The sequence below is a fragment of the Oryx dammah genome, unplaced genomic scaffold, assembly GCF_014754425.2.
Source record: "Oryx dammah isolate SB20612 unplaced genomic scaffold, SCBI_Odam_1.1 HiC_scaffold_17, whole genome shotgun sequence".
NCBI lineage: Eukaryota > Metazoa > Chordata > Mammalia > Artiodactyla > Bovidae > Oryx > Oryx dammah.
This window is the reverse complement of record NW_024070201.1, coordinates 73,966,123-73,991,029: the sequence shown is the minus strand read 5'-3', so window position 1 is coordinate 73,991,029 and position 24,907 is coordinate 73,966,123. Positions and strand designations below refer to the sequence as shown.

The 24,907-nt window shown below is 59.4% G+C and overlaps 1 protein-coding gene across 8 annotated transcripts in view; it reads left to right on the top strand.

Annotated features, from left to right (window-relative positions):
* AMBRA1 (autophagy and beclin 1 regulator 1) overlaps positions 1 to 16,182 on the top strand; it is a 164,204-nt gene extending 148,022 nt beyond the window's left edge. For all 8 annotated transcript variants that reach the window (XR_005724250.1, XM_040259125.1, XM_040259124.1 and 5 more), the window contains 3 exons: positions 6,980 to 7,072; positions 8,324 to 8,517; positions 14,618 to 16,182. Coding sequence is in view for 7 of the 8 variants with exons in the window: in XM_040259125.1 (XP_040115059.1) it covers positions 6,980 to 7,072; positions 8,324 to 8,517; positions 14,618 to 15,096 (766 nt within the window). In the remaining variant the exon portion in view is untranslated. The remainder of the gene's footprint in view (positions 1 to 6,979; positions 7,073 to 8,323; positions 8,518 to 14,617) is intronic.
* The last annotated feature ends 8,725 nt before the right edge of the window (positions 16,183 to 24,907 follow it).

The window sequence follows — 24,907 nt, the reverse complement described above, 5'->3', positions numbered from 1 at the left end:
AAAATTCAGCAGGTGGTCTTGGGTTTGTGTAAATGCCACAGACCCTAACTTAAGAAATAAAACCAAGAGAATAGCGTTAAAACCCTAATTTGCCAGGCCACTGACCTCTGACAGCTTGGTTCTATCTGTGTTCTGCCTGTTTCCCTTTCTGCTTGGGCCTCCATCTCATAACACTGAAGGCAGATTGAAAAGCTCAGTTTAAAATGAAAATGATAATTCACTGGTCTTGATTGAAGGAGAGGGTAGGGAGGCGGCGGGGAACCAGAGCATTGCTGTCTTACGTCCTTATGACACCTCCTTCCCTCTGGTTTTTTGGGGCAGAGAGGTCCGTTCAGGCATCCTGTCATTCAGAGCCCCGGGAGTCCTCCAGGTCTATCATCCGTTTCCAGAGCCAGCCAGGTGGGGAGACTCAAACTCTGTGCTTCAGTGCAGACCCGGCCGAGGGCTGCGTGGGCCACTGCGGGGATCCAGCCAATTAAGTGCCACGTCTGTCTCTAGGCCCTCCCATTCAGCATAGCCTCGTCCGAGGGGAGTGCAGAGCGCAGAGCAGGCGCGCCTGGCTGGTCTGCTAGGGTCTCTGGCTGTTGGGCGTGTCCACGTTGCCTTTCGATTGGGCCCTTGGTGATTTTTCCCAAAATGTGTGTTTGGGTCAGTTCTGGTGGTCCAGCAAGGGACAGGTGGCTGAGCCCTGGTCAGCCAAGCTAGGTCAGTGGCCCAGGAGAAAGAACGTCTGCTTCTGACGACAGCTCTTTGATCCCACCTGGAATTTTCAGAGCCCCTTCCACGGGGAGGCGGCCAGCTCAGCCCGACCTAGTCAGGCCGCTCCAGGCGCCGGAGGCTGCTCGGTTCTGCTGGCCGCGCTCTCCTGGACTCCGGGACTGCGGAGCCGGCCCTTTCACCAGCCCCTGATGCCCTTCCAGAACACAGCCTGCCTCTTCACAGCTGTGCCGCTGTTAATCCAGGAGCTGGATCTGTCCGTTTCTGCCCTCCCCCGGCCTGTCCGTAGTCCTGGATCTGTCTGCCCTGAACTTCTGTGCCGCCGTTCCCCAGAGCACAGGGCGCTGGCAGTCTGATGCCTCCTCCTTTGTTAGTCATTCACGAGAGGACTCTACCAGGCATCTCTCCCGAGGCTGGACGAGACTCCCAGGCTGTGGCACCCCCGGCGGCCCCGTGGTCCCGGGCCTTCTGTCCGCTCCTCCCGCAGGGCGTCCTTCTCGGCGCTGCTGCCTTGCCTCCGGCTCCAGCTGCTCACCTGGGCCCACCCGGGCTCCCAGCCCCTCTTGCAACAGTGGTCTGCTCGGCAGAGGCAGCCTCTCTGACTCCCAGTTTGTCGTGGCCCCACTGAGGCTTCTACATCTGAAACCCCAGCCTACACACTCGGTGTGAGTCACAGACTCCTCAGCCAGACGCGAAGCTGGCTTTGGCCTCTCTCTTCTCCCCATATGTCGTCTTCAGCACCCAGTGTTTCCGCAAGCGGGAGCCATCTCGGGCTGCCTGGGGAGCTCGCCTGTGGTTGTTCTTCAGCCCCCCAGTCGTGCCTGACTCTCGCGCCCCCACGGACTGTAGCTCGCCAGGCTCCTCCGTCCACGGGATTCTCCCAGCTGGAATACTGGAGTGGGTCGCCGTTTTCTCCTCCAGGAGATCTTCCCAACTCGGGTTGAACCCGTGTCTCCTGTATTGCAGGCGGATTCTTCACCACTGAACCGCCAGGGAAGCCTGGGGAGCTCTCTTCCCCACCAGCAAGTCAGGGCTCCTCCGTGGCAGGAGAGCAGCCATGTTTGACTCGACGAGCAGCACCCCGTCCCAGAACTAGTTGTGTTGGGCTCTGAGCGAGTTGAACCTGCCGTTTTGGTGGTGGTCTTTGCTCCTGATGTCTTGGGTCGTGTGGGTCAATGGCCCATACCTTAGGGCTGATATTTCAGGGTAAATTAAGATGGGCAAGACTTTGTCCCAGGTTGTCCAAAGGCTCTCCAGGTCTCCGTCACCTTTATTTCTGTACTTTAGGCAGGAAGTACCGTGAACAATATTCAGGTAAGGAAGTTAAGACCCAGCGCAGGTCTCCTGGCGGACCAGTGACAGAATGAGGCTTCCTAAGTTTGCCATCCAGAACTCTTCCTGTAGCTGATCCTTAACCTTTTTTCCAATCAAAAACTGCTGTAGAATTCCAACAAAAGCAACATACTCTCTTCCACAGAAGAATATACCACTTGCTATTCTGTAACTCTCTTAAGACCTCAGGTGAAGAAAGCAGCTCCAGATCACCTTGAGGCATTTAAGTGGGTCACATGACTGAGGCAGTGGGAAATGAGCGAGGATAAGTGAGACCATGGACATCTTTTTTCTTTTTTTTAAGATTTTATTTGTTTGGCTCCACCAGCCCTTCGTTGTGGCACACGAGATCTCTAGTTGTGGTATGTGGGATCTAGTTCCCTGACCAGGGATCGAACTGCAGCCCCCTGCATTGGGAGCAGGAATCTCAGCCACTGGACCACCAGGGAGCGCACATCTTTTGACCGTACTCTGAGTGGTCTCCAGCCCAGGATGAGGAGAACAAATAGGAGAATAGAAACCCAGCATTGTCACCTGCTGCCTGGCCCCGCGTGACACAGCTCCCTGGCACCCCCGTTCCCAAGGGCACACCAGCCGGCCAGCCAGCTGGGCCAAGATGACCGCCCTTGCTCCAGAACAGGTGGTTGTCTGCCTTTGTCTCAGGCTCAGGCAGCTGCACCACATTTTGTGCTTTTAGTCCTGTTCTTGATTTCTCTTCCATTGTCTTAGCCTTGACACGCTCTCCAAGCACCAAGACAGAGGTAACAAGCTTCTTGGGCATCTCTTGATGGGTTTTAAAAACCCACTTGACAATAGGCGAAAAAAGCCTCAGGAAACACTCCGTCTCTCCAGGCGCAGCAATTCCTAGGACAGGTGAGGAGACAAGCCACTGTCCTTCAGCCTGTATACAGAGCCCTTTCAGTGGCCAGTAGCCCGGCTGCCTGCCCCCCTTATCCCCTTCCTAGCAGTGAGGTGCTCCTTGCTCCTTTGCTTCACACCCCCCTTCTCCCAAGCCACTCCTGTGCCTCCAGCTGACCACCAGCCCAGCTGACAGTCATTGCGTGCGAATGACTGCAGTGCGTGCGAAGTGCCAGATTGGTGTGAGGTGCTGCTTGCTCACTTCCAGCTTCAGAGGTCAGCCCTATAGATGGGAGGTGGGGAGGTGCGTCTGGGAAGACCACTGCGTGTCAGAGTCCACTCAGAGGGCAGAATTCAGAGACTTCACGTCAGGAGAAAAGGAGGCCGGAGCAGGGGGAAATGCCCTGGTGTTCCAGAGGTTGGGACTCGGCGCTTCCACTGCCGAGGGCCCAGGTTCAGTCCCTGCTCAGGGAACTGAGATCCCACAGGCTGCATGGCATGACAGCGCCCCTCTCTTCCCCGCTCCAAAAAAAGACCTTCTTTCCAAGGAGAAAGCTGTGTGGAGCTTTCCAGGCCTCCACTGATAGATGAAAGAAGAATGTCCTCAAAGGGAATTATACCCCAGAAGTTGGGAGGTTCCGAGCCAGAGCCCTGTGTGAGAGCGGCGTGAGGGGCCATTGAGCCAGGCCCAGAAGCATTGCTCACAGAGGCAGCCAGGTGCTGAACAGAAGTCTGTTTGACACAGCTGGCCCTGACTGGCCTTCCCATTCTTCTCCATCCCTCTTTGTCTGTCTAGCTTCCAGGAAGGACCTAGAGCAGACAGTGGTGACTCACTCATCGTCCCTGAGGACCAAGGAGAGAGGAGAAGGTTGGCGCCATTGCTTAGCTTAGAGATGGAAATAAGTGACATTGAGCATTGAATGGCGTTTCCATGGCCAGAGAGGGTTATCTCCAACTCTGTTCCCTGGTCCGGTGCCTGGCCTTGCAGCCAAACGCACGAGCTTGTCATAGTCAAGCTGGTCTGACCCCAGAAGGTAGAACAAATGATGGCTCACACTGGACCTCTTGGTGAGGAGCAGAGGGGATTGGGGGTGGGGGAGAAGGGAGCGGCACGGTGATCGGCCCCGCGGCCCCCGATCTGTTTGGCAGTTGACAGCCTCAGTAAACGGCCCGAGTTTGCAGCTCGGGGCTGAGCAGGCTGCCAGACGGGAAGCGTCTGAGGGGCTCTGGGTCGGTGTCCTGTTGGCGGTCGCCTTTTCTCCAAGATGGGAAGGAAGGGGCCTGGGCACCCAGGACGTGGTTTGGTGTGGGCTCGGTGTGAACAGTTTGTTGTCACTCACCAGCCTGGGGTAGCAGGCGGTGCAGGAGAATCAGAGAGGAAGGATCTGGCGGGGCCCCACATGGTATTGCCACTTGTCAATAAATCTTGACAAGTTTGTAAATCAGGCTCCGCGGCAGCTGGCTTCCCACGGCACCTCCCGCAGCCCGGATCTGCTCCTCGGAAACTGTAGTGGTGGCTTCGTTTTCCAGGGGCCTCTGCTTTCGACTTCTGGCCGTTTGCCTCTTCCCTCGCATCAGGTCCTCTCTCTCACCCTTGCCCCCCACCGCCCTGTAGTTCTCAGACAGCCCTCACAAAAGTTGCTGAGGATTTGGTGAGTCAACTCCCTGCAGCCTCGAGGAGAAACGGCCGCTGCCTGAGACCCAGGAAATGTGACCCGCCGCCCCCTGCGTGTCTGTGGGAGTGGCCAGCACTAAGGCTGAGGTGTCCAGACTCCGGGCACTGGCCGCAGTCCTGGCCTCCAGGCTGCTGTAAGAGGCACCTGCACGTGTCATCGTTGTCTTCGTTTCAATCACTCCGTCATGTCTGGCTCTTTGCCACCCTGTGGACTGTAGCCCACCAGACTCCTCTGTCCATGGGATTCTCCAGGCAAGATTACTGGAGCAGGTTGCCATTTCCTTCTCCAGGGGATCTTCCCAACCCAGGGATCGAACCCGCATCTCCTGCATTAGCAGGCGGGTTCTTTACCACTGAGCCACCAGGGAGGCCCGAAGTGTCATTACCCTGAACTTTAATTCTTCACTGATGTTCTTTTAGCGGCATGTCTGAAGATCACACCAGACCACCCTCTTAGTGGAGCTGGGGGCCAGGGGGTGGGAGGGTTGGGGGTGGGGGTGAGATGAGTCCAGAGCAGGGAGAGGACGAGCCCTCTTGTGGCTGCAGCTCTTTCCCACAGGTGACGCCTCATCCCCAGAACCTTAGTGACGCTCTGGTGATGGGTTGAGCCCTGCTCCCTCTCGCCTGGGGTGGCATGGCCTCCTGACATGCAGTTGTCACCACGCAGGCCTCATCAGGTCCCTGTTCTAGCTAATCTTCACGTTTAGGAAGGAGTAACCCTGCGTCACCCTCCACTGCTCATCTTTTCCTGGCGATCCTCTGACTTCCGTTTGTTTGCTCTTTATCGAAGAAGTTGTGTTGTTATCATTCAGGATGGTCACCTAAGCCTCTAGGCTTTCGTTGGAGCTTTTCTTAGTTCGAGCTGCCATAACAGAATACCACAGACAGGGTGACTTAATCGCCTGCCGTTCTGGAAGCTGGGAGTCTGAGATGAGGTGCCGGCACGGTTGAGCTCTGGTGAGGACTCCTTTCCTGGCTGGTAGACGACCACCTTCTCTCCTCTCGCGGTGTCCTCACATGATGGAGAAAGAGAGTAAGGTCTGTCTTTCTCCTTTATAAGGCCAGAGTCCTTTTGGATTAAGGCCCCAGTCTTATGACCTCATTTATTAACCTTAAGCACCTTTTAAAGACCCTGTCTCTCGGGGGTAGGGTTTCAGCATGTGAATTTGAGAGGACTTCATCTGTAGCAGAGCTTTTCCAGCCCACTGTGCGTGCCCTGACCCTCTGAGCAGCAGAGCTGCCCATTTTGTCTCTTAAGAGTCTCCTTATGGACACCAGAGTGCTAATCACAGGGCTCAAAGACACCTCTTTCCCAACTCTTTACCCTCTCACTTCACCACCACCAGCAGCACCCCACCCTGAGCCCTGTGACTGGTATAGGTAGCGTCTTTTTCAGTGGGGAACCTTTAAAATTAAAGTAAAGGCGTCTTGCGTCTTGGCACCCACCACTGGCAGCCAGTCTTGCTGCCTGAGGAGGCACGTCAGTCTAGAAAAATAGGAGGCCCCCGCTTCCCTCCTGGCAGTTGTGCCTGGGTGAGAGTGTGATAAACTGCCCGCCGCCCCACTGCAGGGAAAGAAGGAGCCAGGGCCAGGCCGGCAGCCAGGAAAACTCAGTGGACAGAAACTCCTTTCTCTGCCATCAGCCACCCAGCCTATCACCACTGGAGTTCCTCTCCTTACCCCGGCCCCTGGAGAAGCTTGTGAGCCCTCCCAGGTCATCTTCGGCTCTCCCCGTTGCTTTTCCAGCCTCTACCTGGCAAAGGAGGCTCTCGGGCCAGGATAGAATGAGATGTGGGCCTCTCTGGCTCAGCAGGAGCTTTTTCCTGTTAGCCTTCTGAGCTCCAGGCAAAATAAGAGCATCAGGGCGCCCTCATTTGCCTTTCTCCTGGCCCCGTGGCTGTAGGCAAGACCTAGTGGTGAGAGTCTGCGTTCACATCCTGAGCACTGAGCGCGCCCTTCAGACAGGGCGGGCTGGTGAGGACCCCTTTCCTGGCTGGTAGACGACCACCTTCTCTCTTCTCGCTGTGTCCTCACGTCCTCTTCAGACAGGGCGGGCTGTGGCACTTCGGCGTCTCCAAGGCCATCTTAGCCCCCGCCTCGGACGGCTGAAGAGTATGCGGAACTCACAGCCTGTGACTGGCGCGGCTATGTTTTTGCTCCTCTCGGCCCCTAAGAGGAGCCAGTTAGGCCCTGGGCGATGGAAGAGGCTAACGGCGCCACTCCAGGCACTGGGGCTGTGGGAGATAACATCAGGCTGCTCTGCGCTGAGCATCCTCATGGAGCGTCTCTTCCCAGCCTCAGCCCAGTCCCGGGAGAGAGGAAGGAGGGAAAGGGAGTGAGGCGTTCTGGCCATTCTCTAAACACCTTCCACTCTGTCTCCTCCCAACTGATTTCCAGGGCCTCAAACTCCGGTGTTGAGTACTACTGGGACCAGCTGAATGAGACGGTCTTCACTGTTCACTCCAGCAGCCGAAGTGGCGAGAGGCCTGGGTGAGCTTGTGAAGGAGGCGGCCCGCCGTCCCTCCCACTCCAGCGGGGTCCAGAGTGGTACCCTCGGACCTGGCCTGGGGGCTCCATGGGTGTCCCTTCTCAACGCGATCAGCTCCCTTTTGGTCGGCTTCACACTTTGAGCTTTTGTATGAGGTTTCATTCAAGAAAAGTATTTCACGGCTAAGAAACAGAACAGAACCTCTGCCCTCTGAGTCTTGATTGAAGACCAGCTAGGACCCCATCCAACCCCCCAGTCCTGGCCGCGGTGTCCGGGGGAGCCGCAGTGAAGAGAGAGCTCTGGAGAGGGATGTCCTCCCTAGGAAATGGCTCACGGACAGCCTCCCACACGACCCAGGCCTTGGGGACCAAGCTGCCCAGAGCTGCAGCCCAGGGACAAACCCTCCCCAGGGGCCGCTTAGTAGGAGCCTGGTGCTGATCCTCCCATCATTTAATTCATTAATGGAGACGGAAACGTTCTGAGCAAACAAAGCGCTGGGTCAGTGATAAAGCCAAAGCAGTCGCTGCTTCCTCGAGGAAGTCCCGGGCACAGTCCCCAGAAACAGCTCCAGATGGGAGGGCTTGGCGACCATCCTGGACATCACGGGCTCCCTCCGCTGCCAGCCCTTGCTGTGCTGAGGGTCCATGCCCAGGAAGTGCCCAAGGAAGGGGAGGTTAGCTTCGGGCCTGGGCCTCACTCATCAGCAGCTGGCGCGCCCTGCTTCTTAGGGTCTGTTTTCAGAGGCCCTAAAGGAGGATCCTTTACAGCCTCAGCAGGAGTCCTCTTGAGTCCTCTGTAGTGGAAGTTCCAAGAATTTAAACTGGAATCTTGTCAGCATGTAGTTAGAAGGAAGGAAAAGCTAAAGAGAGAAAGGGCCACTTCTGGCTGCTCACCCTTGGACCCGTGGCTTCTAGCCACTCAGCTGGTGGCTTCCTGAATGTTGAGTAAGTATCTTTCAAGTTCAGCCTTCTCTGCCTCCCCAGAAAGGCCCTCATTATTTGAGTGACTGGACCAGCCTCTTTGCAAAAGGTAGATGGTTCTGCCACCTCCTTTTCACTGTTCCAAGTTCGTGGACCAAACTGAAGGAGAGGGACACGTACAAGTTAACTGGCAGCGGGAGGCCACTGTGGGAGTGGGCCTTGGCCTGCAGGCCCTGGTCTGGGCTGTGCCGAGTTTAGGCGCAGAGCAGGCAGGGCCCTGTGGGGTTGCTGTCCCCAGCCCTGCCCGACTCCCGTCTGCCTGTCTGTCCCTAGCACCAGCAGAGCCACGTGGAGGACAGACAGAGACATGGGCCTGATGAACGCCATCGGCCTGCAGCCCCGGAACCCCACCACATCGGTGACGTCTCAGGGCACCCAGACTCTGGCCCTGCAGCTGCAAAACGCAGAGACCCAGACGGAGCGGGAGATACAGGAGCCGGGGATGGCAGCTTCAGGTCCTGGTGAAGGTAGGAGCCGTGTAATACTAGGGGGGACATCAGGGAGGGAGGGAGGGTGGTGGTGAGGACCATTCTCGGGCCTCCCTGAGGCTCGTGCCCCGTGCGGACAGATGGTGCTGGGAGCGCACCACGGCCACCAGGGCAGGCACCCCTCCCATGGCGCCTCTTTGGGCAGAAATGTCACTTCCCTGATCTGGGCCACCTGTTGCAGCCTCCTGGCTGCTCTTAGAGCTTGGGCCAGCCCCCACTGGGGACCCTGACCTCCTTATCCTCTAAAACTTGGAGGGCTCAGAGAGTCACCTGGTTAGAAAAGGCAAGAGGGACACCCTGCTGCAAGCTCACATGCCAGACAGCTGCCAGGGCAAACCCCCACTCTCCCCACCCGGGGTAGGTATCTCCCCTCTCCAGGCCAGCCGAGTCGGAAGGCCCTTACACACACGCGTCCTTCACGGCCGTTGGGGCTGCAGCCTGGCTCACCATCAGCCCCTTCCTCTCACCTGTGGCAGGCGTGGCTCGGCTGTGGCTCCATGCTGGCCTCACACTGCTGAGAACCAATTAGCACCTCCCTGCGTAGCACTCGGGCCCCCTTTGGAGTGTGTTGGCAGCTGTGTTAAATAGGCTGTTCTCACCCGGTCGCTCTCCTTGCCCCCTGCCCCGGCCCCCGGCTGCTCCCGGCTCCAGATGAGGCAGCCTCCAGGCAGCCCCGTCTTCTCTAGGTCTGTGGTAAGCCACCTGCTCGGGAGAGACCAGGAGACGACAGGTGTGCTTCGGGCAGAGGAGCAGATCTGCCTGTGTGCCCTCAGGGCACAGCCTGTGTGCGCAGCCCCGCCCGGGCACTGTCCCGTGGCTGCTGCGAGCTGCCACGTCTTACAGCCTCGTCCCCTTTCGGTGTGGCCCGGCCACTTCCTCCATCTGCTGGGTGGAAACCCCTGGTGTGGGCGGAGTGACCGTAGCTGCCCGAGCCTCACCGAGGAGAGCGTGCGAGCACCTCCCACCAGCCCCGGGCAGAGTCCTGGTCTGGGCGGCCCCTCTGCCATGATCGCATGACCCCTTCCTGTCCTCCAGGCATCAGCTGCTGCAGCTGCCAAGACAAACAGGCCCTGGTGCTTCCCCGAGGAGCTGCAGTCTAGAGCGGGAGGCAGGCACCCAGCGGGTAGTGACTTCTCGTGATTAGAATCTCAGGGCTGCAGAGGAGGGGGAGCTGCAACCCGGCTGTGGGGCTCAGGGAGGACTCCTAGAGGAGGCGACCTTCCAGGATGAGGAGGAAAACGCTGGGCAAAGTGGGGTGTGGAGGAGGACAGGCACTGCTTGCAGAGGGGACAGCAGCTGCAAGGGCGCCGAGCTCAAAACCATTAGAGTCGGCACCAAGGACCACTGCGGGCTCTTGTTTGTGGCCGGTGAGCGTGTGTTGAGAACTGAGGCTGGACGCGCAGCGAGGGCAGGTTACAGGAGCTGGTTCGGGAGGAAGGCCTTCGCCCCGAAGGTCAAGTGCAGCGGGGCCGCCCACCTGAGAAGAAGGGCATCCTCCCGTGTTCGCACCTGCCAGGGACTCCCTGATTATTTCCTGACTCCCATCAGCTTGTCTCTGACCTCTAGTCAATTATGATTGTCAGTGGCTTTCTTCATGTTTGGGGGTGGGGAGGATGGGCTGGCAGGAGGCAGGAGAGTCTCTTTTCCAGTTTTAGAAGCCAGAATTTCATTCTTTCCCAGTCTTCCCCTGGCAAAGCAGAGCTGTTGGTGGAGGGTGAGCCCTTCAGAGGGGCAGTCGGGAGGGGAGCTGTGGCCAAGTAGCTCAGATAGCTCACTGCATCTCTCTCTGGCCCAGCGACCTTTGCCTGGAGCTCTGGACCTCTGGCTCTGAAAGGGACGTTGTCATAGTCCCTTGCAGAAAGCCCATGCCTAGAAAAAAGGGGAGCAGATGCATGGGGCTTTGTCCAATGAGCCAGCCTCTTCTCTGCTGGGGCCAGGAGCCTTGTCCTGGGGTGCTTCATCCCTGACTGCCATCTGCTGCTGCCGCTCTGGTAGAAGAAGCAGGAGTCAGGGGTCTCCTTGGGCTCAGACTTCCTCCCTGGTCTGCTTTCTCCATCTAACAGGCAGGCACAGCAGCTCTCACTCGCTCGCTTGCTCTCTCTCTCTCTCTCTCACACACACACACATATATCTCCCCTCCCCTCCTCTCCCCACCCCCACCCCAAGTCAGCAAACTAGCAGCCATGTCTGTAGAAGCACGTAGAAGAAACCGCTCATCAAGCTGCTTGACTCTTCTTCTGGGCCCCGTGGGGGTACCCCTGTGCATCCCTCCACATGCCAGGGGCCCAGGCACCTTAGGGTGGGCAGCTGACAACACTTGCAGCAGTTGCCATTCTGTGGCCCCTCTCTGAGCCCTTTCCCACTGGCTAGCACTGAAGGGATCTCAGCTACTCTTCATGTTCATGTTGGGTAGGAACTGTATTAAAATCTATTCAGTTCTGTCTAGGACTTCCCGGAGGAGCCCTCCATGGGGGGAGTTGGCAGGTGTTGACTTTATTGCTGGTCCAGAATTAAAGCTTCCCTGCCCTGTCACTCCAAAAGCAAGAGGAGGCATCCCTGGGCTCTTTGTTTGCTCCTAGCACTGCCGGCATGCCTGCCTGGCATGCAGTGGGCCCTCCGCAAGTGTGGAATGAATGAAATGAGCGCAGGCGGGGCCCTGTCCCCCAGCTTGGCTGTGCTGCACTGCTTGGGGAGTCCACAGCTCTACCTCTGACCACTGGGAAAGGTTGTTTGGACCTTTCTGTTGTCTGGGGAAGACGATAGTATGGCTGCAGGAACCTGGGCCGTGGACCAGGGAAAAGCAACCGTGTGGGGAAGGGACTGAGAGCCCCAGAGATCAGGACGGGCAGCTCTTCCCCTGACGTAGCCTGGCCCCCCTCTTCTGGGCGGGGAAACGCCAGAACTGGCCATCATGGGAAATTCCTGATGCCACACTGATCTCCACCTTGCCAAGGAAATGATCTGTGTCAACACGAGATCAGTCTCCCATTTTTCAAAGACAAAAGGAAATGCTTTTGCTGCAAGGAAGCCGACAGCAAACTTAAGTCCTGCGGCCGCCTGGCTTCCGGAGCGTAGCTTGGATCCCTGGCCGCAGCTGCCACTCCCCGCAGGCCCCGGGCTGTTCTCTGGAGTAACGTGCTGGCGGCCCACCTTGGCTATTAGCCTTGGCTCAGAGCTTCCAAGAGGGAGGCCCAGCTCACAGCTCTGGCTGAAGCTCCCCGCACCCAGCCTTGAGGAAACCGTTAGTGTGTATGTTTTAAACACTTCAATCTGAATTATTGAGTACTTTAGTACTAGTGTTGAGTTAGGCGCCAGGAATCCAGAGGGAATCAGATTCAGAGATGAAGCCATGCCTCTTCCCTCACACCTGAAGTCCAGAAAGGAGACAGACGTGTTACTGCGCCCCCAGAGCAGGGGCAACACGTGGCCAGTTTTGGAGGTTCCCTGAAGGCTGGAATGCCTGTAGGTTGTCTGGGAGTCCTGGAGTCACCCATACAGTCATTTGACAGGTAGACTCCAAGTGCGAGCCCAAAGGAGATAAGAATGCAGTGTGAGGCCATCAGGGACCTGGAGCCAAGAAGGGAGAGACTCTTGTGGAGAGGTGCGGGCCCTGCGGGGCTCAGAGCAGAGGCAGCCGCGCACAGCAGGGCCCTGGCCGGGGCGGGGGCGGGGGCGGGGGTTGCCCTTGAGAACAAGTGGCCTTGGGCCACTGGGTAGTGGGCCAGTGTGTGACGGGGAGGACCTCCACGGTGTGTGCAGGCAGCAGGGGTCTGCACACCCACGGCGGTGTCGAGTCGGTGGGTGTGGGAAGAGGGGTGGTCAGGGAAACAGCTGGGACCCCACCGGAAGGCCCATGAGCATCACAGTGGCTTCCTCACCACTTTGAGGACTTGGGATTGCTGGGTTTTGAAGTGTATGGACTCAGCCAGAACCCAGTGGCTCCGAGCAGAATTAGGACGGGAGTAGTAGCCCCCCGGAGGCCGGGTGGAAGGGGAGAGAAGTCCACAGACCGGTTCGGACAAACAGTCGCAGCTGCAGTGACAGGCGGCCAGGACCGCAGGTACCGGTGCAGCAGGAACGGACAAAAGGGCCCAGAGTCAGGCGCCCACAGCTGTGCTGGGGCCTAACTGTGACAGCTCCCTGAGGGCCCCAAGCGACCCTGCCCAGCCCCCAGAGTGAGGTACGGGAAAAGAGCAGAGTATTCAGTGGGCATGGCGCCCAGCCAAGGAGCACCAAAGCCAGCAGGCCGTGGGCCAGCCCACTGCACACCCCAGACCAGGCTGGGGAGCCCTCGGTACATGGAGCGCTTGGAAAACTGTGGGGGTGGCAGTGAGCTCAGGGGGTCCCCCGGGCCCTCCCCCGGCAGCCCTTTTGGCTCACAGCGTAGACACCCTGCTGGCAGCGAGGCCCTGGATGCCCTTTCCTCTCACTCCTTACCTGCCACTGAACGGCTCTTCCGATGAGCTGCCTAAGGGGGAAGCGCCTAAAGGCAGCTGTCTTGAGGGGTTGGAGGTAGGAGGGTAGAATTTACCAGAAAATCTGGAGAAAAGCAAATCAGTGCTGGGGGGTGCTGTCTCCCCGAGGAGGGAGTGCCAGCATACACCGCCACGCACCCGTGAGGACGAAGGGGCCTGCCGGGACGTCAGCACAGCTGGGTTGCCCAGATGGTGCCTGGACGCCCAGCTCTGACCAGGCAAGCAGGGACAAGGCGCTGGACGGTGCGGTAGCAGAGAAAGTCTTGCAAAGATAGCAACTGACAACAAATACCGCCAAAAGTTCAAAACTCACCATCGAAGCCACCCAAACTGCAAAGTCCCCAAGTGGCCAACAAATAGCCAAAGGACACAAACCCATCCATAGTTTGGTGGAGTGGCCCTGGCAGCCTGGAGCCTTGATCATAGCTGCACACAGGCTTAGACCACTTACCTGCCCAGTGAGGGCTGAGCACAAGCGAGCAGCCCAAGCTAGAGAAAGGCCCCTCGGGTGGGACTCTTCCTGCAGAGTCCGGGTTACTGACGACAGCCACCACGGAGCACCTGCTGTGGGCCAGTTGCTTACCGGGCATCATCTCATTCCCTCTGCCTGGCATTGTGCAGGCTGGATGTTTTCATGCCTCTTTTGCAAGTCAGAAAACTGAGGGATGTGGGTGGCGAGGAATTTATCCACGGTCACACAGCTAAGTGAATGGCAGGACCGAGATCTGAGCCAGTGTCCTCTGCCCCCTACAAGGAGATAGATGCTCAGGCCCTTGGGGAAAGAGCAGGACCTTCCGTGCCCCTCCCTCAAGGTGCAGGCTGAAATGTCAGGTCGGGGCAGTTGGCTGCCTCCAGGGAAACATGAGGGTATCAGACATCCAGCCCCTCAAGAAGAGTACGTGGGAATATGGGACAATAAGAGGAGACAATGCCTTCAAAGGAACACTTGAAAAGTGTCTTCCTTGTGTGCTTTTAGAATAAGCAGAAGGATGAAGAGAGAACACACCTCTGGAGAGGCGCCAAGCAGAGCGTTTGTCTCCTAGCCACACCATCCGCGGTGCCCTCACTGTCTGATCACCAGGCGTGGACCCTTTCCCAGGCCCAGGTTTACTAGGCTGTCAGACAGGGAGGAGCAGACACCACCAGCTCTCTCGGCTGCCTCCATGGGCTGCAAGACCAGCCTGCCTCTGGTATCCAAGGGGTTAAAGGCAGACTCCCACCTTCTGGTCCAGGACCCCCTCTTAACCCGCTGAGCAGTCTCAACCCTCTAGGCTGACATGTGAATTAGGATTGTTTGGGGCATCTTATCTGGCTTCCAAGTCCCTGACTTGATTTTTTTTTTTTTTTTTGGCTGCACCGTGCAGCGTGTGGGGTCTTAGTTCCCAGACCAGGGATGGAACCCGTACCCCTGCTGCATTGGAAGCACAGTCTTAACCCTTGGGCCGCCAGGGAAATCCACTTGGTTGATTCCAGAACCGAGGGGCTGGCCACCACCCCGTTTCTGCCTGTAGCTAGAACCTGCCCGCTCTTCCTAGCACTGGCCTGCCTGACTCAGAGGCTCAGGCCAGCAGCTGATTCCCTCCCTTCTGCCTTGTACCTTCCAGGGGAGGGCTCGGACTACGGGGCCAGCGGGGAAGACGCGCTCAGCAGGATCCAGCGGCTGATGGCTGAAGGGGGCATGACGGCCGTGGTGCAGCGGGAGCAGAGCACCACCATGGCCTCCATGGGTGGCTTCGGCAACAACATCATCGTCAGCCACCGCATTCACCGCAGCTCCCAGACGGGCGCCGAACCGGGGCCCGCGCGCGCCCCCTCACCGCAGCCCTCCACCTCTCGGGGACTGCTCTCGGAAGCCGGGCAGCTGGCGGAGCGAGGCTTGAGCCCCCGGACAGCCTCCTGGGAGCGGCCCGCTACCCCTGGGCAGGAGCCCGCCCTGCCCTCCTCTTCTTCGGCCCCTCCTCCCGCCCCCCTCCCCAGCACCGAGGGACCAACCCCGCCGCGCTGCGACCTGACCAACAGCAACCACCTTCCTGACGGCAGGGGGGAGGCGGCGGGCCCCAGCGGGGAGCCACGGGACAGGTAGAGATAGGCGTGCCCTGGTGCCTCCCCGTGAACCGCTGAGCAGAAACCGGACCTCACAGCTGACTGGGAACCGAGCGCGCAGAAGAGCCGCGGGCTGCGTCAGGGAACAGGAGCGCGAGGGTGGGGGTCAGGAGGGCGTCCATCCGGGGCAGCAGGAAGTGAGGCGGTGCAAGGGGCCAGGCTTGCCTCCGGGGACTAGACCCTTCCAGGATCTGGGGCCCAGGGGAGTCACAGACTGCCGTGCTCACTGCGAATGGAGGAGGAGGTGGGTATCCCTGCCACGTACCCCCCGCCCCTTCTAGAACCAAGGCTCAAGGGACTCAGCCCTGGGTAGAGACCCCCCAGAAGGGTGAACAGTCTTCCAGATCTGGGCCCGACCTTCCTGGCCGGTGGCCAGTGGGGCAGCTTCTCCCTGTTCACCTGTCGTGCAGGCAGAGCCACTAGGAACCCTAACGCAGGAGGAGCGGCCCGGCCCCCGGAAACCACCTCCATCTCTGAGCCTTCCAGAGCTTCAGCCTCTTGATCATCTTCCCCCACAGAGACCACAGTCAGGAGTCAGGCCTGGCTCCCAGACTCCTGAGCACAGGGACTTCTGCACTTAGCGGTGGGGGACATCCATGGAGTGGAGGGGGCAGCCTGCTTGCCTGAGACAGGATGGAGTCAAGGGACAGTGGGCAGGTCCTCACTCAGGAGTGGGGGGTGTAGGCTGGCCAGCCCCCGGGGCTTGTCCACCAAGCTCCTCCTTCCCCACCACCCCAAGGCCCTCAAAGCAGCACCTGTGGGTTTAAGTGTTAGCTGAGCCCAGGCCAAAGCCAGCCCAAGGCTGGGGGAGGGGTGAGACTCTGGATCGGAATGTGAGGTCTCGGTCTGTGATTTGAGGTGTTGCATGTGGAATCTTGAACTGTACGTGTAGTTTCTAGTGGAGAAATCAAGGCTCTGATTATTTTGTTTTTAGTATGAACAATGTGATTACTTTTCTGTTTGTAACTCATCATAGAAACGTTGTGGCGGGAGGAGAGGGGGTGGTCTGACTGCTAATGAGGGAAACACCAAAGATCTGCACCATTAAAATGATGACGTGCCCTCACCGGTCTCCTCTGTTTGTTTCCACGCGGATGGAGGGAGGGGGTAGCGGTGGGCGCGGGGGCCGTGGAGCTGAGCTGCCCCGGTTCTCCTGAGCACTGCCTCTGGTGCCGCTGTCCTCGGCGGGGAGCCCTGTGATGCCTCAGCAGAAGCCACTCAGGTAAGGGCTGCCACCTCTGCTTCGTGCTGCGTCTGTGTCCCGCCCCTGCCTGCTTCCAGGGGCCTGCTAAGGTTTGGGGCACCTTCACGGTAACAGGTGGGTAAGAATGGTGGGAGGTCACTCATCTTGGTTGCTTCCTACTCAGGATGCTGGGCCTGGAGTGAAGAAAACACTGACCAGAAAGCTGGCTCCCGCTCCCCTGCAGTCCTGAAAAGCACGTGTCATGGGTGTCTGGGGTGGCCAGCAGGGAGCTGGGCCTCACCTACAGGTACCCCCCCAAGATGCCATGCACTGGGGACTTGGGTTTCCCTTTGCTTTGTGTCAGGGCAGTGGCCCAGGCGTCTGCTGTGGCCATGCATCTTGGCCATTGAGTTTTAATCCAGTTACCGGAAGGATTCTTGTCCCCTCTCTCAGTGGGGACACGGAGATCAGAGACACCCCTAGGGCTTTTTGCAGCAACAAGTACTTCTCAAGGGACTTTTGTGTGTTCAACTCTCTCCCAGACGCTGTGGGGCATACAGAAGTCTGCTCTGCCCCAGCAGAGAGAGAACCACCAGATTAGAGCAAATAATATGAAACTATGTGAAGAGTTACATGGTGAGGAGCACTCGAATTTTATTTAAAGTAGTATAGCACGCTCTGGACCAAGAGGCACATCAACTAGCTGTGTGACCTTGAGCAGGCCACTTGCCTTTTCTCTTGCTTCACTTTTTCCAGATGGGAGGTAGGGCTTGTTCTCTGCAGCCTCCTAAAGTTACTTGCAGCTCTGAGAGCACTGGAGTGGTAGGCCTCCTTGAAGAGGTGAGAGTTGAGCTACATATTAAAGGGTGGAAGGAGAAGGGCGCCCCCTGCAGTGCCTGCCCTCCACCCAGTCCTCCCCTCGGAGGGAGGAAGAATTTCGTGGTCTGAGTGGGGGTTCTGAATTTGTTGATTGTAAAACGTGTGCCGAGGATTCAGTGTTTATCTCAGACCTTACCTCAAACCCTCTGTGGTGGATACACCCAGACCACACAGCTCACTAGTGGAGCCAGGGTCTGAACCGAGATGGGACCCTGATGTGCTCTGTTACTTTGGGGAAAAAGGGGTATGAAGAGGCCTTGTGGATGAAGTGACCTAAATTCAGACCTGCCTAGCCTTGCCTCTGTCCTTACTGGCCAAGCATGAACCCAGCCCCTACCTGTTGGAGGCCCCTGTCAACAGCTCCCATCCCAACACCATCCCCTTTCCTTAGAAAGCCCTTGTCTGCATAGGTAAAGCCTCCATGGGCCCCCTGCTTACCATGATAAGGTTGCAGGGTCAGTGGGGCAGAGCTCAGCAATCGCAACTGGAGATGAGGCAACAGGTTCCCAGCAGTTCTGTGGACCCAAGCTGGGCTTCCCTCATGGCTCAGTTGGTGAAGAATCCACCTGCAATGCAGGAGACCTGGGTTCAGTCCCTGGGTTGGGAAGATTCCCTGGAGAAGGGAAAGGCTACCCACTCCAGTATTCTGACCTGGACAATTCCATGGACTGAATAGTCCACAGGGTCGCCAAGATAAGGACATGACTGAGCGACTTTCAATATGCCTATGGATGCAGCTGGATCAAAGGTAGAGAGTAAAGACTAAACCAGGTCCCTTGGTTCCTGACTGCTCTCCACAGTTCACTGTGGGATCTGGAATTGGGGGATGCCCAAGGCCCTACCTACCCCACCATAGGCATTTTGGGAAAACAGGAGCAGCTTTGCCCAACAGCTTCTGGAGGAATTCCAGGGAGTTGTTGGAGGAGACTTTTCTAGTTTCTGCGGCCTCCACTGGCCTTGCTTCTTTCCTCATCTGACAGTTCATCCCAACCTGCATGTGCGTGCAAACACACACTTTCACCCTCCTAGAAGGACCACCCTCTCCCAGGCCCTAGGAGGGATATGAAAAAGGGAAACCAGTTCTGACAGTCATCTAATTGCCACATGAACCAACCAAGGCTGTTTCCTCTTCTGTGAGGTGGGGGCAAGAACAGCAGGGCCTTTTCCACCCTTTGATTATGGGACTCATGGGAGACCAGATCGTTCAGGTAGAAGACCGATGGCTTGCTTCTCACTTTCGCTCAGGCGCCAGCTGCAGCCCTCGGGTTCATGCAGAGGGCTCCACACGAAGAGCACCACGGGGCTGGCTCCTGCCTGAGTTCCCTCCCCTATTCTGGCAGCTCCTGCTGCCTCCTCCGCTGCGGTACGCCCTCCACCTCCCCGCGCCCAGCACACACAGCCCCCCGCCCAACCCGTGGAGGAGGGGCGGGACTTGAATTGTTTTTTCAAGAAAAGAAACCATCCGTCTTAAGGTTTAATCGGATGTTCGCGCTCAGATAGTTTGGGGTGGCAAGCCCCGGGGCCCGGGCATTGTGGTGGGGAAGGGTGGGGGCTGGGGGGGGGGGGGGGAGTCAGACCTTAGCCGGCCGCAGGAAGGCCGGTCTCGGGGGAGGCAGGAACGCTGGTGCCCACAGGCGGAGCGGAGCAGCCGAGGTCAGAGCAGAGGTGGCGCTCTCCGAGGTGCTGAAGCCTCCCAGCGCTCATCCCTCAAGCGCCCCAACCGGCCCTCCCGCTCGGGGCAGGCAAGGCCCCGAGGCCCAAGGGCTTCGGCCCGCGCGGTTCCCGAACACCTCAAGAGACCAGCAGCTATCTCCCTCGAGGGTCTCGTTCCGGGTTCCACCCCAGGTGACCTTGGGCACTCAGATTTCCCTCACAGGCATCGGAGAGCTTGCCCTCCAGGCAGGATGGGCGCCGCGTCCTGTCCCCGGAGCTGGAGAAAGGGCGCACACCAGCTCCCCGGCTTGGAGCGCGGGAGCAAGGAGGGGGACGACAGGAATGGGGGTCGGGCGAGGTTGCGTGCGATGAGCCTGCTCCTCTCTCCCTAGGACCATCGCCTAGCATCTCTCTCCAGCGCCTTTCCAGGCCCCGACGGCGCCCCCTCTTCCCTGGCTGCCCGGCGGCCAATACTCCGTCTCGAGGCTCGAAACTGCCGGCCCTCGGCTCTTTGCCCCGACGGAACCCGGACGGCAGAGAGCCCACCCCACCCAGCCACCCATAACGTCCTGTTAGGGTCAAACACTCGCGCCCCGGTGGTCCAGCTGCGAGCCGGGCAGTGTGAGGAGAGAGACCCGGGTAGGGCACGAGACCCCCTCCCCGTCCCCTGGGCTTGGTCAGAGCGGGGGCGGGAGCGCAGCCAGACGGGGCTGCCAGCTCCCTTCCCGGCCCGCGAGGGGGCGCCGCGTCCCCATGACAACGCGGACACCCCACCCCACCCCACCCCACCCCCATGCGGGAGGGCAGCGCCCCCCGCTAAGCCGCGCTGGGAACCGCGGGCGGTGTCCTCCACAGTGCCCGAGTGGAGAGCCTCCGGCCGGCTCCAGGGAGGGGCGCGCGTAGCAGGGGTCCCCGACGCCCGGGGTGGTGCCCCCCGCGCGTCCCCGTTGGGTGGCCGGCCCGGGGCGGGCGGCGCGGCCCCGCCAGGATTGGCTGCTTCCCCGTGACATCACGCGGCTCGGGGAAAAGTGCGAGCGTGAGCGCGAGTCTCAGCCACAGCGCCGGGAGCTGCGGGCGGAGCAGGGGCCGCCCCTCTGCACCCCGTCCCCGCCCCCGGCCCGCGGCCCGGCCGCGCGCCCCGCCCGCCGGCCCGCGGGGCCACCCCCCAGTCCCGCCGTCTGTCGGGTGCGAGGGGAACGGGGCGGAGGTGTCTGGTAAGTGACTCCGCGGCTGCGCGGGGGCGGGGGACTCAGTGGGCAGAGAAGGACGCGTGGCTCGCGGACCCTCGGAGGCTCCCCGAGGCGGGCCCGACTAGGGCAGGGCCCCAGGCTGCTTCGGGGGCGAGCCGGGTGCTGGGAGCTGCAGAAGGCCTGGGGGGTGAGGGGCCCGCTGGAAGAAAGGCCCGGAGTGTGGCTCGGAGGCTTCTCCAGGTGCGCCTCCGGGAAGGAATGGACAAGCAGTAGGTCGGGCGGCGGCGGTGCTGGTGACGGTGTGTGTGCCCGCCCGCAGCCCCTCAGGAGCCCGGGGCAGCCGTCGGGGGCGGGACCCCGTACTTCATCCTGCACAGGCAGCTCTTCGGGGCGCCGGGCGCTGTAGCCCCAAAGAGGCTTTTTCCCGCCCGTCTCCTCGCCACCCCGGCGCCGCCAGCCCACTCCAGTCCACCGAATCCTCCATCAGCGACCTTGAACTCTGACTGGAAACACCCCTGCCCTCTCCTGGCGCCCCTCCCCCCTCCAAGACTCCCCTCCTTTGTCGCCCAGGCTCAGAGCCTGGGAGGTCCAGCACCAAGCCCCGAGCCCCGTGGCGGAGGTGTCACGCGCAGTGCAGTGTCCGTGCCGAATCCCCTGCGCCCCTTCTCCCTCCCCGCAACTCCTGAGTCTCCTCTCCTACCCCAGGGACACAGCAGAGACCACAGCCTTCCTGGAGCCCTAGCGTGAACGCCTAGGAATCGAGGACTCACCTCCCACCCCCGCCCCTCACCACCACCGCCCCCCGGCCCTGGCGTACAGCGAACGCGAGCCCACCGCGCCTGGGAAAGGGGGGCTCCAGGACCCAGGAAAGCAAGGTGCCCACGCCCAGAGGCTGCAGGAACTGCGTTCCAGGGAGTTGGGGAAGGGTGGGGCATGGGGGAGCCAGGGCCCCTTCGACCACCAGGGAGTCGGGGAGACGTGGTCTCCAGTTGGGCCCAGTAATAATTCCCAACGAGGCCCACCCCAGTCCAGGGCTCGAGAGGCTGGGTGCCCTCTCCAGCCGCTGGAGCCGGGCGGTGCCTTTTCGGTGGGGTTCGGGGTTAGGAGTGTGAGATGGGAAAGAGTCTTACAGACGCCTTAACACAAGTCCCGGCCGGGCATCCCAGTTATGGAGGTGCTTCTCGCACCCTTCCCCCGCAGACTGGGCGCCCTTTGGCGATATCTGCGCAGTGGGCACACTGAGCAGAACCGAGTGTCCCGCAAGTCAGGTTGAGAGACTCTTAACAGCAACCCCTCGACAAAAGCCCATCCCAGTCCGGGACTCGGCACCTCAACGCTGGGGACGCACACACTGCGGGGCCCTGGGCTAAGACGATGCCCCCATGTCTGGGGTCTCCCAGGCAACTCAGATTGTAGTCCGGTCTTGCGGTGCAGCCGGGAACGCTTCCCCATACACAGGCGGGGAGCGATCTAGACCCGGGTTCTTGGCCGACCCTCCTCATACTCAGACAGCGGAAGTATGGGCTGAGCCTCCAGGCAGGGGCGGGACGCACAGGACCCACGGTGGGTCCGGCATTTGCTCCTGTACACAGGCTCACAGATGCAGGCACACCCGAACCGTGTGCATCCCCAGGCCGCAGCGCTCCAGGCACACGCAGACATGCACACGCACGTGTCCACACCGCGCGAGCATGCTCACGCGCACACGGGCGCACTGGTATCCAGGCGTGGCTCAGCGCGCACACACACAGCACATGCAGACAGCTACTAGCTTCTACTCACGCTCCCCAGTGATCACACACAAACAGAACTCGCACTCGCCTTCCCGCCCACCCGTGCCTCGCAGTGTGCCGGATGGAACCGGTGCCCTTAACTTTCCCACTGTGGAACCCCTGGAGGAGCCCAAGGCAGCTCTGGGGCAGGGCCTGGCGAAGGGGCTCCTAGTCCCTCCCCTGTGAGGCCCTACCTGGGACTTCCCGTGAGTTCCCTGTCACTCTTGGAGTTTTGGGGGCGGTGGGCGAATAGCGGCCACCTGCTCTAGATCCGGAGCTGCACCCAGGGACCGACATTGCCATCTAGCGGTGCACACATCCCCGGGCGGTGGCTGCTCCCCAGGTTCCCGCGGGGCCTGAATTCCAGAGAAGCACCCCAGCAGAGGCTGCAGTTGGACTGTCTGCGGGTGACCCCCTGAAAGATATTTGGGGTGGGAAGAGGGGAAAGTATTTGCCTAGACCTGTCTGCAGCTGGCCGCTTCCCCAAGCAGGTCCAGGGCGAGTAAACCCTTGGCCACCTGATTGGAGACAAGCTGTTCAGATGGAGATAAGAGATCTGTTTTTCTCTGGGAAAGCTAAGAGAGGGACCCCACAGGGAATGAGAAGAGACCCTACACCCAGGCCTCCCCAGATCCACCCCCGTGCTGTGTGCTCAGTTGTGTCCGACTCTTTGTGACCCCATGGACTGTAGCCTGCCAGGCTCCTCTGTCCATCAGGATTCTCCATGTAAGAATACTGGAGCGGGTTGCTTTTCCTTCTCCAGGGATCTTCCCAACCTTGGTATCGAACTCCTGTCTCTGGTGTCTCCTATATTGCAGATGGATTCTTTTAACCGCTGAGCCACCTGAGGCAGGGTAGAGTGGAGGCAGGAAAACAAGAGGCTGTTGTAGCACCTGGGGGTTAAGGTGGCTCCCAGGCTCTAATTCTGCCCCCATCCCTCCTTTCACACTGGGTGACTTTAGGCAAGTTAACTCACATTATCCTCGGATGTAAGAAGATACCTCAGTAAGAGGAAGACATATAGCACCTGCCTTTTTTGGCTGCTGTGAGGATTTAGCCCAATAATCTATATAAAAAGCTCAGAGGGACCCCTGACTCACAGTTCACTCAATAAACAAGAGCTATTATGTGTTTCCTGTTTGGTACCTCCACCTCTATTCCTATCTCACTGGCCTGTGTCTGGACCCTGGTGGAGGTCTGGCGGGGAGGTCTAAGGCAAGGGTTTCCTTGAGGCTGGTGGATGAACCATTCCTGTCCAGCCCTCGCCAGCCAGCATGCACGTGCCTATAGAAGGCAGCCTCCCCAGGCCAGGTGTCTCTGCCTCCTGTCTCACCCAGAAGGTGGTGCCCAAGCTTCTATTTTGGAGTCTGTGAGCATGGTACTTGGTCTTTGCCCTTGACTCTTCTGCCACCTTGGTGGTGGCACCACCCTGCTCTGAACCTCTCCTGTGAACTAAGGATTTGGGTGTGAGGATTGAAACTGCCAGGCCAGGAGGCTGGGGTTGTGATGGTGGCTGACTGAAGCCAGGCTTGGAGGGGAGGGCGGGTGCAGGGGGTCACCCTGGCACCTGGTACCACCCTGCAGTGCATATTCTTGCTGGAGACGCAGTTGAGGTGCTGACCCGCATCGCTGCCAAGAGGGAGGCTGTCCCAGGACAGGCAGCCTCTCTCTCTACTTTGTAAAGGAGCCCGGGAGGGGCAGGGAGGTGAGGTGGCTTGCGCATGGCCGCCCAGCTAAGACCCTGGGAGCCTGGGCTGTGGGGCGCGGGCTCCTTCCTCCATACCCTGCTTCCTCCGCCTCTCTTTCACACAGACGCACAGAACTACGTATATACGCCAGGGAGCTGTGGGGCTGGCAGGGCTGTGATGGGCCCATGTGCGTGTGTAATGGTGCGCGTGTTGGCGGGTGTGAAGGAGGCTGGGCTGAACGGCTGCCCTGGCACAGCGTGCTGGGCGTGGGCCTCCCTCACACAGAGGGAGAGGAGGTGGGGGGACGCGGAGAGGCTTCAGGGAGCGGCCCCAGGCTTGGGGGCCTCCGGCGAGGGCACCCAGTGTGCACTGGCGGGCGAGGGGCACCCTCGGGGGCTGGCCACGGGCGCCCCTGCCGCAGCCCCTCTGGGCCACTCACTCCCCCTTCAGGTTCCCATTGGGCACTGGCCCCCGGGAAGCCCTAGGAGTCTCGCCTCAGCGGACGGGCCCTGGTTCTTCACAAACAGACCCCAGCTGCCCTTGCGCTGCATCTCCACGCCCTGGAGATGAGGCGGGGGGCTCCGCAAGGGGCTGCCACAGTGGCACTGTCCCCTCCTCGTTGAATTTTCGCTTCCACGCCACCTGCTCCGTGATCAGGTCAGGTCACCTCTGGGACCACTGGCTCCTGTGGCTCTTTGGGGCTCCTTCTGCCAGATTCCTTAGCTCTGGGACAGCAACATGAGCTGCGGGAGCTGTGGAACCTTGGGCAGGTTATGGCCTCGGTTTCTTCACCTGTTAGTAAGAAATAACAATGTCCTCCCTGGCAGTCCAGTGGTTAAGACTCCCTGCTTCCACTGCGGAGGGTGTGGGTTTGATCCCTAGTCAGGGAACTAAGATCCCACATGCCGTGCCCCGTGACTGATAAATAAATAACAGCGTCTACTTCCTAGGTTTGTTGTGAAGATGAAATGAATGAATACTTACTAAAAGCGTAGAAAGTGCTTGGTAGACAATGCATATTAGCTGGTAGTATATATTCTTGCCTTTGTCCCCAGTGCCTTCTGTAGGGATTAGTGGGCAAGTCCCGCTGGAACGTTTGGTTAAGAAGTGACCAAGTTCAAGAGGGAAGGGACATACGTATACGTAATGCTGATTCATGTGGGTGGATAGCAAAAAAACAGCACAATATTGTGATTATCCTCTAATTAAAAAAACATTTTAAAATCTAAAAAAAAAAAAAAGAAGTGACAGAGAGTGAATGAAGGAACACCTTTGACCTGAGCCACGTGCTGGTGTCAGCACCACCGTTGCCCCCACCCCCTCCACCCATACTGGCCTCCTGTCCATGCCTCGCACGTGCCTCTGGGCCTCAGCTCCGCCATCGCCCTCGCTGAGGCCGCTCTCTGCAGCTCTGACTGCCCGTCCC